General features: G+C 41.0%; 2 protein-coding genes across 7 annotated transcripts in view; one reads left to right on the top strand and one right to left on the bottom strand.

Moving 5' to 3' along the window:
• The window catches only part of SON (SON DNA and RNA binding protein), a 37007-nt gene extending 32860 nt beyond the window's left edge, over positions 1-4147 (bottom strand). For all 6 annotated transcript variants that reach the window (XR_014155859.1, XM_081858805.1, XM_081858806.1 and 3 more), the window contains exons 1-2: positions 3988-4147; positions 1797-1963 (exon numbers count right to left, since the gene is read on the bottom strand). Coding sequence is in view for 5 of the 6 variants with exons in the window: in XM_081858805.1 (XP_081714931.1) it covers positions 1797-1963; positions 3988-4067 (247 nt within the window). In the remaining variant the exon portion in view is untranslated. The remainder of the gene's footprint in view (positions 1-1796; positions 1964-3987) is intronic.
• Positions 4148-6941: 2794 nt separating this feature from the next.
• Positions 6942-20280, top strand: part of GART (phosphoribosylglycinamide formyltransferase, phosphoribosylglycinamide synthetase, phosphoribosylaminoimidazole synthetase) — a 27500-nt gene continuing 14161 nt past the window's right edge. Inside the window, exons 1-11 of the mRNA XM_081859270.1 lie at positions 6942-7259; positions 8904-8924; positions 10920-11068; positions 13626-13721; positions 14520-14694; positions 14861-14972; positions 15658-15726; positions 17199-17324; positions 17521-17608; positions 18024-18109; positions 19672-19840. Of these exons, the coding sequence (XP_081715396.1) occupies positions 10924-11068; positions 13626-13721; positions 14520-14694; positions 14861-14972; positions 15658-15726; positions 17199-17324; positions 17521-17608; positions 18024-18109; positions 19672-19840 (1066 nt within the window). The 5' untranslated portion in view covers positions 6942-7259; positions 8904-8924; positions 10920-10923. The remainder of the gene's footprint in view (positions 7260-8903; positions 8925-10919; positions 11069-13625; positions 13722-14519; positions 14695-14860; positions 14973-15657; positions 15727-17198; positions 17325-17520; positions 17609-18023; positions 18110-19671; positions 19841-20280) is intronic.

The raw sequence follows: 20280 nt of genomic DNA, 5'->3' as shown, positions 1-20280 counted from the left end.
CCCACCCCATTCACCAGTTTACTTTCCTCACTGACAATTCACTTCCATGATTACTTGGCATAGTCAGTCCACACTGGACTGTTGAGTGGGGGACAGACTGTTGCCCCCTTAGGTGTCACTGGGTTTTAAAAAATATTTTTGTACTTCTGCAAGCCTTGGGGATTTCCTGAGCATGCCAATATATCCCTCTTGTTTATCAGTGGTTCTATTTTGGTGTCAACACTCACACCTGAGTTTCCTATTAGGAGTGAGGTTTCAGGGTTATATAAGATTAATTTAGTCTGGCCATAATAATTTATGGTACAATTTACCATAACTGCATTAATACTTCTGGAACTTGGGTTCTGACACCATGTCTGAGGTCTCACTATTCAGGTGATATGTTAATTTTCTACAAAAGATAAATGAATGATAATAGTTTTTAAATAATTAAACGCAACTCAAATGATTCACATTAGGCCAGAGTAAATTGTGCACTATCTTTTACAGAAATTACAGTTGTACCTCGGGTTACGAATGCTGCGGGTTGCGTGTTTTCAGGTTGCGGACCACGCCGAACCGGAATGGGTTACTTCCAGGTTTCGGCGCTCGCACATGTGCAGAAGCACAAAATGGCGTCACGTGCATGCGCCGGAGCACCAAATCGCGTCACGCACATGCGCAGATGCGGTGCTTCAGGCTGCGAACGCTGTGGGTTGTGAACGCGCCTCCCGCACGGATCATGTTCGCAACCCAAGGTATGACTGTATTCAGCAGTTGAGTTGACAAAAAACAAAACAGTGATCTGAGAAATCAGCTATTGTCCAATATATTGGTTTTGTGCATATAACTTTAAAAACACATGTGTTTTAATACCATAGGTATATGGCAATGACTTCACACACATGAAATGTGTGAAAGCTTAACCACCAGCTTTCTCAACAATAAGCACATTCACACTGGGTTGTATTCAATGAAGTCAGACTCATACATACATTTAACTAACTTACTTAGCTGCGTATAACCCACTGAATCCCATTCAAATAATCAGAAAAAATAACACTGTATTTTACTATTAGTAAATGAATTTGACAATTACAACTCAATCCTAAATCTGTTTGCTTACAAATAAATCCTAGTAATTTCAATATGCTTTACTCCCTAGTGTGCATAGAGAGCTGCAGCTGTAATTTAACATATACATGAAAATACTTTATATATACTTGTTCTAAATAGTTTTACACAGTACATCAATACACTGTTAGTTTTCCCAAATGTAAAAGATCAATAACTTAACTCATTTTTGGAAATCAGAATACTTTGAAAGACATAACTGTAAAACTGCCAAAACCACCAAAAACAGGCTTCCTCAAACTCGGCGCTCCAGATGTTTTTGGCCTACAACTCCCATGATCCCTAGCTAGCAGGACCTGTGGTCAGGAATGATGGGAATTGTAGTCTCAAAACATCTGGAGGGCCGAGTTTGAGGAAGCCTGACCAAAAAGCACAGATGGCACAAATAACATATTGAAGAGCTTTCTGTTAAAATAAAAATAAAATTGAGGACAACGTAGTGCAAACAGACTTCCCCTCTTCCTCGGCTCCCGCTGAAGTTCCCCATTCCCCCCAGAGGATCCCACAATCCTCTGGAGCAGATGCAGACACATGAGGGACTGCTGGGGGGACAGAATTTGAAGGGGAAGTCCCATAGTGGTGACAGAATTCATTCCACTGGAGAATGTAGAGCATTAGATTTCAACCTGAAGGAGCACACTGAAAGAAAATTATATACAAGGGTTAAAATATTTTTTATGTACCTGGTTTGTACTGTGACTCTGCACCCAACACTTCTGATAATACTTGTTCTATCTTCTGCACTAGTGGATCATTCTGAAGATTCCCAATAGACGAAATTGTATCATCTGAAGAGTTCACTTGCTCAGATGAGTTTATTTCACCATTGTGCTGGCTTCCTAACTTTGCACTAATAAAGAAAAATATGCAGGTATACATTAAAAATAAATGGCAATAATATAAAACAATAACATTCAATTAACATATAGAATTGGATGCAGACTTGCTCATTCATGAACAGACAGGAATTTCAGCGTACTGTACAAACACAACTAGGAAGAAGAAGCTGGATGTGCCTCACATGTGGCGTACTGCTATACACCATCATTCAAGGACAAAAAGCATATTGCTGTACAGTAGGTGGTATGGACATAGATGTGTTTGGATATTGATACAATATTACTCCCTATGGAAGCCTTGTAGATACATACCCTTTCAACTAACTAACTTAGGTTAGATGTGGTGATTTAAGACAGGAAAGAAAACAGTTAACAATTAAGGATTAACATACTGCTTCATTAAAGTATCTTCTGTTTACTGTACTGATTTTTGGGTGCTAGTGTATAAGGCTAGTGACAGGCACCCTATTGGACATTTGGAACGGCTTTGAAAATTTTCAGGGCCTTGCACTGAGACACTTAACTGTGTAATAGTGGAGAATTTTAGATCTTGCTAACTGAAAGTGAAAGAGTACAGTAAGAAATGTGGTTGTTTACAGGTTTAGTTTGCTTCTGTGTCTATTATAGCACTGATCTCAACTGCAGACTACATGTATCGCCATTATATCCTATTTTTCTATTTAAAAAACCACTTTTGTACTAAAAAAAATTCCTGACATAACAGATGTATATGATTTAACTCATTTTGGTATTTCATTTACTGTTTCTACAGTACTTAGCAATGGGATTTGACACTATGTGATGAACAGAATCTTTGAGAACTCTATTTTTTGTCTTTTGTGGACGGTATACTTCATGTGACACTTTGGTTACTTTTTCTATTTATTTAACAGAATGTGTAAACTGCTTATCCAAGTAGTTTGCATAAAATGCTAGGCGTTTTAATAAATGAAATTTCTCATCCATTCCAGTCAAGGAGTTTGCACAGTGAATGAAACTTCCACCATGAACTACATGACTAAATGATGACTGTTTTACAGTCAAGTTGTGTTATTTTTCTTTGCACAGTGCTTAACAAAGAAACCCCACAAAACAGCAATATTATTAAGGAGTCAGTACTACTGTTTACACTATAAGCATCAACAACAAATAACCCTGCAATACATGCTCCAAAACGTCTACAGTACAAAGTAGAACAAACCACTAAGAAAAAACCACTAGGAACCTCTACCAACCTTCACAACTAAGTTAACATTCCCAGCATTTCCGAAAATACTTAATTCTCATAAAAAGCAATTACATATTAAGAGAGAATCAACTCTTGATGTTTACTGTAAAATCCTATGCATATTTAGAATTGGCTCTTTAGCCTCACAAAATGTTGTCTTCATGAACACCATCCTTTCATTGGATTCTTCTTTTCTTTAATACTTTGTTTACCGGCCAGAACCACTGAAGGAACAGCTAACTTCCTCGAGAGCAGTTCTTTGAAACACTGGCTTCCTTAGAGCAGGAGTGGAGAACCTTTGATCCTCCCAAGATGCTGCTGAACTACAACTCCCATCCGCCCCAACAAGCACAGCGAATAGACAGGGGTGATGGGAGTTGTAGTTCAGCAACTTTTGGAGAGGCCTACGGTTCGCAAGGCCCGCTTCAGCGGCTTCGCAGCTCAGGGTCCGTTTGTAAACCCTTATTCCTCTGGGTGCCCCCGAATTCCTCCACGAAACTTGCTCTTAACGCCTCACGCCGGTCCGAAGTCGGCTTGAGCGCCAATCCTCACAGACGCCGTCCTTCTGCTCCGCCGCTTCCCTCAGCAGCTGCCCTTCATTGTCTCTCCCTGGCGCCTCGGCCTGGCGCCTCGGCCCCCCGGCTACCCGCCCCCGGCCGCTGCCATAAGCTCTTCGCCCCCGGCCCCCCCCGCATCCCCCTCCCTCGACATCCCTTCCGGTCCCTTCGCTCTGCCCCTCCCCCACTCCGCCCGTTACTCCGCGTAATGCCGCCGCCAAACGAAAACCCGGTCCCTCTGACCAATTACCTGCCGAACTGCTGCTCCTGGATCTCCCGGAACTTGCTAACGACAAAAGACCGAAAAATCTGCTCGATGCTAGTCGCCATGACAGCCTCGCGCAGCACAGGCCCCCCCACTTCCCCTTATCCCCCGCTTCGCTCGCTCTCCGAGACGCAGATCCGCCTGCGCTCTACAATGCAACACCGGAAGAAGACGCGGCCGGGCTCTTCTTCCCCTCCCCCCTCCTCCTCGTCCCGCCCTCCACTTCCGGATTGCCCTCTCGTTCTCCTGATTGCTCGTTCCGACAAGGGGCGGAGCCTGAGCCGGCTTGGGGATGGGCGCTCTGTAGTCGAAGTAAACCATAGAGCGCCTACTCAGATGCCTTGGAGGTGCGAGGCGGACGTGACTCCGGGCGCCCCTCCTCCCCCCCCCTCCGCCTTGCGTAACTGTATATGGCCGCCTTCTGGCTTCTCGTCAGCTCAGGCGACGTCCGGAGTTGGGAACACAATGACAATAGCAGTGGTTGAGTCCGGGACAGGAAAAAAATCTAGAGGCCCGCACTTTGTCCTTCTGTTCGCCGAGGGGGACGCTTCGTGTCCGCCCGCCCCCCGTTTCAGACGTGGTTGTGCACAAGGTCAATGAAACTGAATGCAAGAAAACCCCAAGGTGCCGCACGCATCTGGCGGCTCTCGGCGGAGAGGCCCAGTCCTTCGGAGTTGGACGTTGCACTGCCCCCCCCCCTCCGACCGGGGAACAGCGGCCATGTTGTTGATGCCGCAGTTGGAGGCGAGGTGCCGCCGTCCTTGCTTCCCGGATCGGAAGGACGCCATATACACGCACAGTCTGAAATACAGATATACGTATACACAAACACACCACTTTCTCTCACACACCCGACACCAAAAGCTTTCCGAGTTTGCGTGCTGGGCGGGCTGAAAACCCGACTCCGTGCATGTTTACTCGCAAGTCATTCAGCATAAGATCGCAGCATTATTTCCAAATTCAGTGCTTTGAATTCCGTAAGATGTTAACGCGCACACCACTAGCCCAGAACTGCTAAAAATAAATACACAACAGCTCCCGAGACGGGCCTTAAAAGGCATCAGTCGTAAGTGTTATTCACTGCTGAAATACTGTAAATGAATGCGTTTCTAAATAATAATAAAAAGAATGTGTTAGGCTAAGGTACACGTGGAGCATGTACACACGTTTATAACACGGTTGAGGAAAGGACCGCAGCTCAGTAAACGGAGCACATGCTTTGCATGCAGAAGGTCTGAACCTGAGATCCATATAAACCTAGTCGATGTCTTGGGCTGACAACAGCTGGAGGATCACAAGACTCCACATCCCTGTATTAGTGGAAATATTTTCCATGTCACAGGGTTTTAAAACGAGAGTTTTAAGTGGAAACTACATTGGTTGCATCTGGATTGTTAATATAGTGTTATTAGAAAAATATAATTCTCATAACAATAGTCAGTTTTATGGTGCACATAATTATGATCTTTGCCTTATATAATCCACTTAGAAGCATTTATTAAGCAGGCCATAAATATTGTCAAAATAAATGTGGTGCCTTAACCTTTAGATGCTGTATTTTTAATATTAGAATATTCCTCAAAATTGTCTAAGTTTCATTAGTTATCTCTGGAGGTAGTGTTTGTTTCTATATTCAGTATAACTGCCCATCAGTAAACATTCCCTGGGAGGCTTACAAATAGAACAAATTTAAAAATACAATACAAAATAATTATCGTAAATCATAAAACACAGCAAAATAAACTGAAACAGCATAACCCAATTTACAACCCGGATTTAATGTCAATTAAATACTATTCTATGGACTTTTTACTTGGAAATCATTATGAATTCAGCTGGACTTACTCAAGGCTTATTTGTGCCAAGATTCAGCAACTTAACGCCATAAATTGTTTTCAGTGTCACGCGTTCAACCCTAGAATTTATGGAGTTTCTCTGCAAGTTGGAAGGATAGGAAAGAACGTTTCCAATGCAGAGTGAGTGTTTCTAAGACAGTTGATGTCTAAGTTCTGCTGCAAGGGGCTTGCTCCCACGTAAATGCATAGAACTAAGGCTGAAGTAGGTTTTGGGCTGGAGTTTCATAACTGCGAGATAAATTGGTGTGCATTTGTCTCTTAACTATCTGTGTTATGCAACCCATTATCCTGTCCTAAAGCCATTTAATTCGAACTCTGGCTCACAGCTCCCCTGTAGCTTATTAGTAACGATAGAGGTTTGCTACAATACAAGGATCCGGCCCAGCATCTGCTTGTTTTCAAAGTGCTCTTACACAGATCTGGTTAGCTTCTTACGTACGTAGCTGTTACTTTTCAGCTCTAGAGTATTTGTTAGACGAAATTCCTTCCGTTTACTGTATTAGCAAATCCGTTCCTTTTCTTCTTCCCCGCAGAGGGTTAAAGATTGCTACATTTGAAGCATTCTGGGAAATGTAGTTTTTGCCGTATGGTCCGTGAAACTGCCCATTTTTAAAAGCTACCCGAAAAGTAAGTTTTTGCTTTCGCTGGGGGTGGAGGGTGGACATCGATAAAAATACATGGCTGTGTTATGTGCTTCTTTACAGTGCGTAACAAAACTGTTGCCCTTACTTTGCAGGGAGAGAAGTTTCTTTTTCAGATTTTCGTGACCACGTGTTTTGATTTGCTTTGCTTCTGAGGTTTTACATGGCTTCCTTACACTTCTTACAAAACCCGCGTTTGGAATGCCAAATATCTTTTGCGTTTCTCACGGGTTGCTTCCATTTCAGTTTGATACAGGCATTTTTAAAGTAAGCAAGATGCCAGCAGTACTGGCATCCCTCCAAAATGTTATAATTTGTATGAATATAGTTTCGCATACTTTTAAAATGTATGTTGTTGCTTTAAGATCAATGGGTGCTACAACTTTACGGTGCAACTTTCTTTTAAAGTTTCATGGGTGTTTGTTGTAATGCATGAATTGTGTGTTATCTAAAGACAACTGATCCCATTCGTTTTTCACAAGAATGGAGAAACATTTGCATTAGGGATGAGCTTCCCATCTTTCCTTTCACATTAAAGCGGTATTGCTTAATCATAAGCAATGTGACCAGCATAAATAAAGTTTAACTTAATTCCTAGGTACCATGTTATGGGTGTTCAATGCCTTGCAAGTTTTTTTTTTTATATGGGGTGGAGCTGAGTGTTTGAGATCACCTAAAAGGAAAGCGGTGCCGAACTTGGTGTTGACAAAATAAATGATGTAAGGAGAGAGAGTTGCAGCCCAAGACAGGAAAAGAGCTGGTAAGAGAACACTTAGCTACTTTAAATGAATTCAGATATCCAGGGCTTGATTTCTTCCCAAGAGTAGTAATGGAGCTTGGTGATACAATCTCAGAGTCTCTGCCTATAATCTTTGTGAATTATTGGAGAATTGGTGAGGTGTCTATGAACTGGAGGTGGGCAAATGTTGCCCCTGTCTTCAAAAGGGCGGGGGGAGACCCAGGCTACTACCAACTGGTCACCTTGTCATCATACCAGGAAAGGTCCTAGAACAGATAATTAAACAGTCAGTTTGCAGAGAAACTGATAAAATGTAAACTGGACAAGCTAACTGTTAGGCGGATTTGTAGCCTGGTTGACAAAGAGTTGCTCACTAACTGTTCCTTGTCATCCTGGAAAAAAGTGAAAAGGAGGGTGCCGCAGGGTTCTGTTCTTCTGTTGTTGTTTAACATCTTTATAAACATCCTTTTTCTGTTTAGTGTGTCCTTCTCAGCATAGGGTAATTATTCTGTTCGCCTAGTAGTGGCCTACTAGACCCTCCTATATGACTGCCATGTCAAAATGAATTGTTACCTAGAGGGTTGCAAAGACTTTTGATTTCAATCTTAAATTGATGTAGATTATATTTCCCCCTTCCATTCCCTGCCACAAACAGCACATAACACCATGTCACTTTCTGGTGCAGTTTCAGAGCTCTGAAATGTAACATATTTAAATGATTTTTTAGATTTTTTTTAAAAAGGCATCTGAGCTTCCATATCTTTCTGTTTTTCTCCTTAAGATACAAAAGTAGCTTGTGTTAGGAATGCATCCTGTACCCAAAGTATACTGGATTATTGTTTCATTTGCAACAGTGGCACCTCGGGTTACAAACGCTTCGGGTTACAAACTCCACTAACCCGGAAGTAGTACCTCGGGTTACAAACTTTGCCCCAGAATGAGAACGGAAATTGTGCGGCAGCAGGAGGCCCCATTAGCGAAAGCACGCCTCAGGTTAAGAACGGTTTCGGGTTAAGAACGGACCTCCGGAACGAATTACTGTATGTTCGTAACCAAGTTAGACTGCAGAAAGTGTTCTGTGCATGGAGATCCAAGCATGGTTATAACCGATTTTGAATCAATCTCTTTCTATATCATCACCCCAGCTGTACCGTGTTACATAGGCTAGTTTCATTAAGGATAGGATGGAGTTTTGGAGTAATATTGTGCATATTAATTTCCAATAGAGATAGCTCATAAAATATGGCCAAGATCCAAAGAGTTGCTTTCAGTGTGCCCAAATTTGGGAGTGTTTATTTGAGAATTTTGAGGGGGTCTATTGTTACTTTTGAACGTTTTAAAAATGGATTGGCAAGTGGCTTGTGGGGCACTGTTCTTTGAGAAGCGCAAGTCAAAAGCCCTTTGGGAGTTTTGGACCTAGATGCATGGCTCTTTGATCCCAGTCTTTGTGAAATTGTGAGGCAATGCAGTTTTAAAATTTAGATTTCTTTTAAAAAGAGCAAGATCTTATCTACCCTGAAAAATGTTGTAACCACCCTCTTTACGCTAAGCTGATGTCTCCTCTTCATTGGTCACTCATTAGTGGGGTTTTGATAGGCATATAGCCAGAGGCGGCTGCTTCTTTCTTTCTTTATTGCATGGCTATTGGAAACCCACTCTTTCCAGATTGCTGCTGTCAAGATCACAGTAAGTACATTGTGTGTCATAGTGTAAGCCTCCAGTTCTAGCGAGAATGACTTATGTAAAACCAGTCCATCTCTATTATATTAGTCCTAAATGCACTTACTTGAAAGTAAATCCCATTGATTTACTGCAGTGCTAAGCATGAATACCGGGAGGTGTTTTCATCAGAAGTCTCTTGGATTTGCTACCAAATGCAAATGTTTGGGCTTGAGGATTTAGTGCATATTATTTTGTGTTGATTTTTCTTAACTTGCACTTCAGGCATGATAAATCAGTCATCAATTGAATTATTTATCATACGAAAGTATATATTTTTCACTACATATTAAATGTTTTAGTTACTAAAACATTTACTAGTAACATTTAGTTACTAAAACATTTAAAGGACAATTTAGTTATTTGACAAGTACTGGAGCACTGTAAGGGAGATGAGCAAAATTGAGTTGTATATTGCATTTATTGCTAAAATGCCAATGATTGCTAAATAAAGCATTGCTTCGTTGTATTTTCCTAGTTTACTTAACCATAATTACCATTTTTATGCTCAAAGCAACCTCTGCAAAGATCTGTAACAACCTGTTCTGTGTCTGCTTCCTGAGAACAAAGTATGCATATCTACACATGAGTCTTGATAGGTGTATTAAATCCTGAAAGAACCTCAATACACCATATTCTACTCTTGCAGATTTGTGATTGAATTACTGTGGAGGCAGCTGATGACTTTCTGTATGCATAGTTATTTTTAAATTGATAATTTTATTATTTAATTTTTTTGTAAGCTACTCTGAGGTTTTTGTACAATCAAGAAGTATATAATTTTTATGAAGTGAATGAATAAATAGGGCACTTTTTATCTTATTATGATGGTATTCAGCTAAATTTTACTCAGATTGCCCCCACTGAAATTAATGAACATCACTAAGTTAGGTCCACTCATTTCAGTAGATCTGCTCTGAGTTGAATACCACTCATTTATTTTTCTATTATAGTCATTATTCTAAAATTGTTATACAAATTTAATATACAAATAGATTAGCATCTGCTACTGTTATGCAAATCTGTAGCCTCTTTCATCCTGTTTTCTGGCCAACTGTAGTTGTGACAAGTTGGGAAAGTCATTGACTTGGAAGTGGGATATATGCATACGTAGTGCTACTATGCAAAGTGGATTGAGTTTAGAAAGGAGCATAACAGATCTTATTTTCCCCCTTCTCCAAATGGATTGCGTCTCTGCATACCCAGGAAGAAGTGTTTGGCAGGGTTTGCTTTTTATCTGTGCCTGACGTTGGGAGGAACTGTACACATTGACTAGAGTGGGGTTAATGACCAGCCGCTCTTGAGGATTATACTGGAGGGGGGTAGGGAAGGGTAAATGCCATGTTTGCAAAAATTGCAACAGGGGGACTCCTTGTTTAAGTGAAATTCTTAACTAGTTCGGAACCTATTCCCTCAGGAGCTATACAAAGGTTTTCATAGCAAAGGCAGCCAATTAACCATGCATTTAAAAATGTATAATCTATATTGCACATTTCAGCAGCAAAAATAACCAACCGTTAGTTATTTTTGGCATTTTCAAATATTTTTAAAGTTAGTGTGGTATGTATAAAGAAAATCCTCTGTTATGGTTCAGTCGAAAATAAATCGTTGCACTATACAGTGGTACCTCGGGTTACATACGCTTCAGGTTACAGACTCCGCTAACCCAGAAATAGTGCTTCAGGTTAAGAACTTTGCTTCAGGATGAGAACAGAAATCGTGCTCCAGCTGCGCGGCGGCAGCAGGAGACCCCATTAGCTAAAGTGGTGCTTCAGGTTAAGAACAGTTTCAAGTTAAGAACAGACCTCCGGAACGAATTAAGTACTTAACCCAAGGTACCACTGTATACTTTATGTTGCAAACAGCAGTGTGATATGGAAAGCAAAATGGCACGTTATGCTACTACAGCTGTTGCTCAGTACAGCACTCAATATTTTGCATGTCCTGCTTCTTTCTGCACAGACCAATGGCTGAGCACGTGCTTGTGATTGGCAGCGGAGGTAGAGAACATGCTCTGGCTTGGAAACTGGCACAGTCTCCACATGTGAAACAGGTACTGGTTGCACCTGGAAATGCTGGTACAGCTAAGGATGGAAAAATCTCTAACGCAGGTAATTGAAGAAAATGTAGAGTAAGTTGAAATGCTTCGCTTCACAGCATTAATCTTCCAGTAGCTCCCACTGATAAATTGTGGTCATTTTCAACTTTCAGACTCTTTTCTTTGTGAGTCTATTAGAAGAAGCAAAAATTAAAATGGCTGGCATCAATTACTCTGTTCTGTGCCATAAACTCTGAGTCTCTGAGATGCCATTTCCCCCTTCGTGAGAAGAAGGGTTGCTGCATCATTTAAAGTCCAATATGCTCTATTTAGCTATCCTTTTCATGAAGAGTGAGAGAGATGCCTTGGGCATTCACGTGGCACTCATGTGGTCTGTTCAGATGTAGAGCATGAAACAAAAATCTTTGTCTCTGTGCTCATTGAATTAATGTTGATTTCCTCTCCCAAAAACCTTGTCTTTCACAGGACAGTACCAATGTTATGGTCAAGATTACTGTATTTTCATTTATATAAGTGTTACGTTTTTCCTGCTGTTTTCCCCAATGAAAACAGAATATCCAGAAATGTAATCTGTGTGTCTGTGTCTGTCTGTCTGTCTGCCTCTAAATATTAGAAAAACAGCTTCTTAAAATAATTTTTTAAAAAGAAAACTTTTCTACTGATGATGTAATGCTTAAAAGCGCACAATCTGTTTACATGACAACCTGATCTGTCTTTTAAGGTACACATTTTTGCTATGATCTTCCTTTTGAATCTGAAGCAGAAGAGATAGCAGATTAGTTGTGGGGAAAGGAAGTGGTAATGTTTGGTCCCTGGAGGCGTTTATATACATTCAAATTTCCATAAAGCCTAGACCTCCTTTTACCCACAAACTACCGTATTTTTCGCCCTATAGGACGCACTTTTTCCCCTCCAAAAATGAAGGGGAAATGTGTGTGCGTCCTATGGGGCGAATGCAGGCTTTCGCTGAAGCCTGGAGAGCGAGGGGGGTCGGTACGCACTGACCCCTCTCACTCTCCAGGCTTCAGGAAGCTATCCACATGCCGTGGGAGAGCTGTGTGACTTCGCGCAGCTCTCCCACGGCTAGCGGAGAGCTTCCCTGCACCCAGAAGCTTGGGGCGCGCTGAGCTCAGCACGCCCCAGGCTTCCGGCTTCGCGCAGCTCTCCCACGGCTTGCGGATAGCAGCCTGTTCTGGGGGCTGGGCTCGGGGGAAGCTCGGGCTTCCCCTGCCCCAGCCCCGCACCTGGGGGGGTGGAATAAAAATTGTTTTCTTTATTTCCCCCCAAAAAACTAGGTGCGCCCTATGGGCCGGTGCGCCCAATGGGGCGAAAAATACAGTATATTCTACATTTCACCTTTGTGGAATAATTAAATCCTAGAAGACAAAAAAGCATTCTTAATCTTAATCCTGGTATGATTCTTTTAGAAATGGGGGAAGTCACTCAAGGGCAGTTTTTCCAAATGTTCATTCAGCATTAACCAAAGTGAAAATTCATTCTATACCCAACCTTCATCTGAAGATCACAGGACAGTTTTGTGAGAACACAAAATACATAATAAAACAATAACGAACAGATCAGTAATCTACCCCCAACACATTTAAAAGGTCTTAGAATGTTTAATCCACCAAAGACCTGGTTATAGAGAAACATTTTCACCCGGCGCCTCAAGATATGTAATGAAGACACTAGGCAAGCCTCCCTGGGGAGAACGTTCCACAACATGGGGAGCCACTGCAGAGAAGGCCTGTTCTCAAGCTATCGTAAAATGCTACACAGCACCTTTATCAGCGCCCACCCCCTCTGCTATTTAAGAGTTGTCAAATCCATATCAGGAATCACATCACAGAAGGAAAGAAGGCTACAGGTTAAATACGCTTGGCCAATTAAAACATATTGCTTCATGTTTGTCAAGGGATGAGCAGTTTCTGCCTCTGTAACACCCCTTGAAACTGCCCAATGCTTGTCATGTGAAACGAGGGGGTAGGAATTCTCCGGGCCAATTGGTTCACATGACCCAGTTCACTTCAGACTTTGGATTTATTTATTCTTGATAAAAGTCAGAGAGTAACATTTTCTTTACTGTGTGTGTGGGGGGGGTGCTACCTGGTTTTCTTTCCCTTGCTGGCACATATTGGTGTTTGTGTGTGCCTGTCTGGTGCTGCTTATTAAAATTAAAATTACTCTCAAAAATCTCCTTACAAAAAGTAGGGCAACTTTGCCATCTTTACACACAGAAAAGTCTCCCCAGTATTGTCCCGGAATTAATGTAACACCAGGACTTAATATTAACTGCAGTCAGTGACCTAGAACTCATAATTCCCACTTTAGACATGTGGCTTTCTGTGTACAATGCGACTTGAACCATTAATATTTGCAAATGGAAGATTGCATAATGGAGCTGTTAGGTTCGAACTCCTGCTCAGCTCTGAAGCTCACTGTGTGACCTTGGACCATATCACTGTCTCTCAGCCTAACCCACCTCAGTGGGATGCTTTGAAGGTTAAGTGCCTCTCTGAGCCATGTGGACGGGCAAGAAACAAATGTAAGCAGTAAATAAAAACCACAGCTAATTGCAACCGATCTATATTTTTTTTGTCCGTTGATAGTTATCTCAATCAGTGATCATGCTGCTCTTGCCAAATACTGTAAAGACCAGAAGATTGGACTTGTGGTGGTTGGTCCAGAAGTCCCTCTTGCTGCTGGTATGTCTAAAAGAACTTATTCTGCAAATTCCTGCCTCCTGTTTAATCTACTAATTTATGACTTTGATATGCCGATCTGAGCGTATAAAAACACACAAGTATGCTAACATACATGCGGTATAGGGCATCTCTTCTACCAGAACATGGTAATGAAGGGAGCAGACATTAAAGTGGAAAAGTACTTTTTGGCCTTTGTGGTTGGCTAACAGCTCAGAGATCTGGAGTGACTCTGTTTTGGTCACAGTGTTTGCCTCAAACAGTTCTTTGCTCGTTGTTTGTCTGCTTCAGCTTTTGAAATAGCTACTCTAGATGATAGCCAAGGAATGGATTTGGTTACTATGGCCTCAAAGTTCTCTAGCTGCTACTTCTGCCAACATTTATAGCTGGATACCATTTCTGTAATCTCATCTCAGTTGTTTTGTTTTGTTTTGTTTTGTTTTAAATTAGGACTTATAAGTAAAACATGCACAGAATATTGCTGTGTGAAGTGCTTTTGCATCTTCCATGACAATCCATTCCATTTTATTCCCTCTTATGCAAAAGGCAGCTAATATTCCACAGCCACTGTGCATGCTCAGAGTTGCTTCTGAGCAGAGGGTGGTTACTGCCCCCCTAGGGCGTTTTCTATAAAGGGGGGGCGGTATTTGGTACCTCTGCTACCTTTGAGGTTTTCCCGAGGCTGTGAAGACCTTCCTCTGTGTGGATGGTGTACTCAGAGTACAGTGTTAGATCCATGATTGTGTTTCAATTAACTCTTTTCATAAAACCCATAACACTTTGGATTATTTCTGCTGCTAGGAATTGTTGATGACTTGACAGCTGCTGGCGTTAGATGTTTTGGTCCTACTGCAAAGGCAGCTCAACTAGAGTCCAGCAAGAGCTTTTCCAAAGCCTTTTTGGATCGTCATGACATTCCAACTGCAAGATGGAAAGCTTTCACTAATGCAAAAGAAGCGTGTGCCTTTATTACCAGGTACAGCATCTTTCAACACGTGGGTAATTCTTTGTCTATTTTTGTTGCATCTTCCCTGCTTTTGAGAATATGTATAGAGCTTGAAATCTGAATGAAATTCCACTTACTTACTTACTTGCTTGCTTGCTTGCTTGCTTTCCTCTCCCCCCCCGCCCCCCCCGTTAAGTGCGGCTTTCCCTGCCCTAGTTGTAAAGGCAAGTGGTCTGGCGGCCGGAAAAGGTGTGATTGTGGCCTCTAATAAAGAAGATGCGTGCAAAGCTGTCCATGAAATAATGCAAGTAAGTTGGGAATGTGTTAAAACAATTTACCATTAAGATTACATCTAAAATTGATTTCTGGGAGCCTAGTATTGGGCCAAACCAGGACTGAGGCTGCATCCTCAATGCACCTAGTGGAGAGTAACTTTCACTGAATGCACTGGACTTACTTCTGAGACATGTTTAGAATTGCAGTGCCACTTACACTACAATCCTATGTATGCTTACCTGTGAGTAAGCCCCAACAAATGCAGATAGACTTACTACTGAGTAAGCATGAACTGTGCTATTAAGGATGTGTAGAACTATCATTTAAGGCAAGGGTAAGGAGCCTGTGAGCTCCAGTTGTTGCTGGATTACAACTCCCATCATCCCTGACCATTGGCTGTGATTACAGAGGCTGATGGGAGTTGGAGTCCAACAGCATGTGTAGGGCCACAAGTTCTCTATCCATGGTTTAAGGGGGTGTCTATTCTATTGCTTTCATCTGAGCGAGTTCTTCCATGGAACTTGAAATGTATGATATCTTAAAATAGAAACAGTTTGAGAAGGTCTCTGCTATATTGCTGGGTTTCTGAAGAAGATTGAGAACACGTTTCAAAGCATTTGTTCTTTCTTCTCTGCTGGATCAGGCAGATTCTATTTGTTAGAATACTATTACAAAGGAAAGTCTGTGTTCAGATATGTATGTATACTTTTCATGCAGGATAAAACCTTTGGAACAGCTGGAGAAACGGTTGTTGTTGAGGAGCTTCTTGATGGAGAAGAGGTCTCTGTAAGTATATCCTATAATGTCTGGCAGCCTTTCTGACACAGCTTTTCTTCCATTCACTGAAATTCCTTCCCATTCATGTAGCAGCTCTGATGGATCACACCTGATGTCCATCATGCAACGCATAAAGCAAGTCCAGTTGGTTAATCACTTTTATCACTTACTGTTTTCAGCAAATGTTCTTAACTTTGGCCAGGTAATGCCCATTCTGTATATTAAGTACAAGTCCTTACTACTTAAGGACTCAAAAGCTACTCACTGAGATAGACTATGGTGGTACTGTTTTGAGCTCTACCTATGTGAGTTGCCAAAACAAAATATATTCTATTTATGTAATCAAAATATTGCATTGCTGAGTGGAACTTGGCCTTGCAGTGTTACAGTTGTTCCATCAGTTCAAGCATTTCTGCTTTCCACACAGAACAATCTCCCCTCTCCTCCCAACATGGACTGTACTGACTCCTCAGAGCTGATTTAGGAGGGCATGTGGGGAGAAGAGGAGGTCGGAACAACCCAGTTACACTAGCGGGACTGATCATATTAGCATCTACTAGTGAAACTGTTTTGACTGATCCTAAATATTGATCCCTGGCTCTTGCTAGATATTATTGATCAGTCATAAGAGTAAGAACTCCATTGCAAATCAAATATGGAATTTTCGGGGGGGGGGGAGGGGGAACCCTGTGCCAAAAAAACCCCCCAGCAACAACAGCAGCAGCATATTAATAGTACAAAGCACCCGCTCCTGAGGCCACGCATAAAGCATGGAATGTATATTTAATTGTTAGAAAGGAATTTAAAACTTGTGTTTTCCAGAAATGGTGGGTGGCATCCTGTTAGATCATATTAGATTAGAGCAGACCCATTGAAATCAAATTACTTCAGTTCACTGATTTCAAGGGGTCTGCTCCAAGTATGACTATTATTGGATTTCACCAAGCACCTTCAGAAAAATATTATGAATTATATTAACATTTACATAATTTGCCTGGCTCCTAATTTGTATAAGAAATCTCCATTTTCAAATATTGCATTTATTTAAACCTATTGTTTAAAAGTATTGTACCATTGTATATTGTTTAGAGAAATGCCAACTGAGTAAAAGTAAAATACCTTGGACTAAATTTAAAACATTGTCCAGTAGTAGCACCTTAGAGACCAACTACGTTTGTTCTGGGCATAAGCTTTCGTGTGCATGCACACTTCTTCAGATACCTGCACACAAAAGCTTATACCCAGAACAAACTTAGTTGGTCTCTAAGGTGCAACCGGACAATTTTTCAATTTGTTTCGACTGCATCAGACCAACACGGCTACCTACCTATACCTTGGACTGTCTCCCATCATTCGGAGGGCACTACTTGTAATTAGCAACTTATTAATAATCATCTTTGTAAACCTGGACACTGAGTTAATTTCTATTATCACCTGGCATAGTTATAAACCATGCATGGTTTATCTTATTTTTCTTACAGTGTTTATGCTTTACGGATGGTGTCACTGTTGCCCCGATGCCACCTGCCCAGGATCACAAACGCCTAATGGATGGAGATCAGGGCCCAAACACAGGCGGCATGGGTGCATATTCCCCAGCACCTCAGGTAAAACTCATGTTTACAGTGCTTCTTTGTCAGAGCTTATTACTAAAGAGCACCTGTCATCAGAGCTGAGTAACAGGAAAAACAGATTCTTGACACCAGGAGTAAAAAAAAAAGGATGACACAATAGATTCTTGTTCCTAGAATTGGTTAAATTCTCTACATTCTTAAAAGCTCTACTTTTGTCACATTTTATTAGCTGTCCAAGGAACTTCTTCTGAAAATCAGAAATTCTGTTCTCCAGAAAACAGTTGATGGTATGAGAAAAGAGGGTATTCCTTACATTGGTAAGTGGGAGTATCATCATACGAGTGATATCCATCATTAGCCATATGCAAAGTAGACCCATTGAAGTCAATAGATTTCAGTAGTTCTGCTTTGAGCATCTGCTCCATGAGTTAAAGCAGTGTTTTGTTTTTTAAATGACAGCAGTCCAAAAATGCTAATAATAATAATAATAATAATAATAATAATAATAATAATAATAATAATTTATTTATACCCCACTCATCTGGCTGGGCTTCCCCAGCCACTCTGGGGACTAATTGTGGACAACTGCAGTGAATGCAAACAATTGCTGACAAAGCTCCACATACCTCTCTAGATGGTGGAAATAATAGTCATAATCTTAAAACAATGCAACATTCTTTTAAAATTTACCGGTTGTGCTTGTCCTCAATATCTTGTGCCTTTTTCCTTTAGGTGTCCTGTATGCTGGATTAATGCTAACCAAAGATGGACCTAAAGTCTTAGAGTTCAATTGTAGATTTGGTGACCCAGAATGTCAGGTGAGTGACACTGTATATCTTGGCCTGCAGTACATGCAGTTGCCTTGGAGAAAGCCCCATTCAACTCAATGGGATTTAATTTTGAGCAGATATGTGTTAGATTGCGCTTTAACCTTTTTTCTTTCCCAAACCCCTCTATGGATTGGATCATGCTGGACTAATTCAGTTATCCCTCAGAATGCATTACTCCTGCCAAGTAATGTTACTATGCACTCTTACAATCCTGGAAGAGTTGAAGTAATTGAGATGCTGTGGGAGGCCTATTTGTATGATAGCACCAAGAAGCAGTAGTTTCTAACATAGAAAGCTCATTGTTCTTTTTTTCTTGTTAAGTTCCAGCAACCAGAATTTTAATTGATTTACTTAATAAAATTCCTGCAGTTGTGCAATAGCAAAAGTCCTGCCACTTTTGTATTTTTTGCATCAAAGATGTATTTGAAGGATGAGTCACTATTTGTGCACTTGAACTGAACCCCTCCCTTCTTTGTGGGATGGGCCAAGGCTCCACCAGTCTTGCTAAGTGCACTGTCAGCAAATCTCATTCTCACAGCCATCAATCCTGCCATACACTTCCGTTGCCTCTGGGTTAGTGACTGGAAGGGGCAACTGGTACTCCCAGGGAAGCAGATTTGACAGGTAGATGAGAGAAAGCTGTCTTATGGAGATAGTGTACTGCACTGCAATTTAAGCCAAAAATGTGCCAGTACAAGTAGCACATCATGTTATTGTACCATGGCTCTAAACCATGGTTTCTTCTGAATGATTAAAAAGCAATTGCATTATTTTATGTGTTTTGAGTACAGTAGGATCTTGGAAGTCGAACAGAATCTGTTCCGGAAGTCCATTCGACTTCCAAAACATTTGAAAACTAAATCGTGGTTTCTGATTGGCTGCAGGAAGCTCCTGCAGCCAATCAGAAGCCACAGAAGCTTCGTTGGACATTTGGGTTCCAAAAGAATGTTTGCAAACCGGAACAATCACTTCCGGGTTTGCGGCATTTGGAAACCAAAATGTCCAAGTTCCAGGGCTTTCAACAACCAAGGTACAATTGTATAAGCATTGGTTTAAATGTAACATGTGATCATATTGTGAGCATCGATCAAGCAGGTTTATTTGCAATATCATTTAATAATCACATATTTACTTACTCTTTGTTTCTGGTTTGAGGATTCTTGTTTTGTTTTTGTTACATCTTTAATAAATAAAATTATACACACACAAACACACATATATATGATAGCCACAATGGTAAAGTACCACAGTCTAATTCTGTGATCTTCATTACTGTACTATACTGCACTGCAAGGTATATTTAATATATTGTTAAAGTTCAGTATACTTGTGTGTCTACACCAACTCATTCTACATGTTTTAATAAAATATGTTTCCTAATCAATGTGCTTGGGATGGCATACATAATATACCGTAATATACATTGAAATGCTTCTTTAACTGTCTTGTCATTTCCATGGTATTTCACTGGGAGTTAATTCTCTAGTTTTCTTATTTTTTTTAAAGTAACACCAGAAAGATGTGCCTAACTCTGGTCTATATTTGTGTAGGTAATTCTCCCGCTACTTAAGAGTGACCTTTATGAGGTTATACAAGCAACGATGGATCAAAAATTATCTCGCCACATGCCTGTATGGCTAGAAGACTGGGCAGCTGTGACTGTAGTCATGGCCAGTGAAGGCTATCCAGGAAGCTATCCTAAGGGTTTGGAAATAACAGGTAGGAAACTGACACCCAGGTTTTAAACATGTAGAATATTATATCCTTCCACTTTCATGTGATTGACAAGAGACTATGTGAGTCTCTTGCAGGCTGGCTATCTCAAATAACGAACGCTTTGGTTTTAACCAGTTGAGTGTCTGCTTTTGATTCCTAAAGCGATAGTTTCCACTTTGTCTCATAATACAAAGAGCAACTTTAATTTCTGCAAGAAAAGACTGGTTACAGTATAGCCAGACACTGGTTTAGGTAATAGATAACTCCTTTTACATAAGTAAGTAGTGAGTCCCTTTGATTTCATTGGGGTTTATTCCCTAGTCAAACTGTTTGGGACTGCAGCATTACAGAGCAATCCTATACATGTCTACTCTGAAGTAAGCCCTACCGAGGTCAAAGAGGTTTACCCCAGGGTGTTGGGCTATAGCCTTTGAGACCTCGCA

The sequence above is a fragment of the Podarcis erhardii genome (assembly GCF_964252035.2).
Source record: "Podarcis erhardii genome assembly, chromosome: 4".
In the NCBI taxonomy this organism is placed as follows: Eukaryota; Metazoa; Chordata; class Lepidosauria; order Squamata; family Lacertidae; genus Podarcis; species Podarcis erhardii.
Note: the sequence above shows the minus strand (reverse complement) of the source record. Positions and strands in the feature narration are given on the sequence as shown.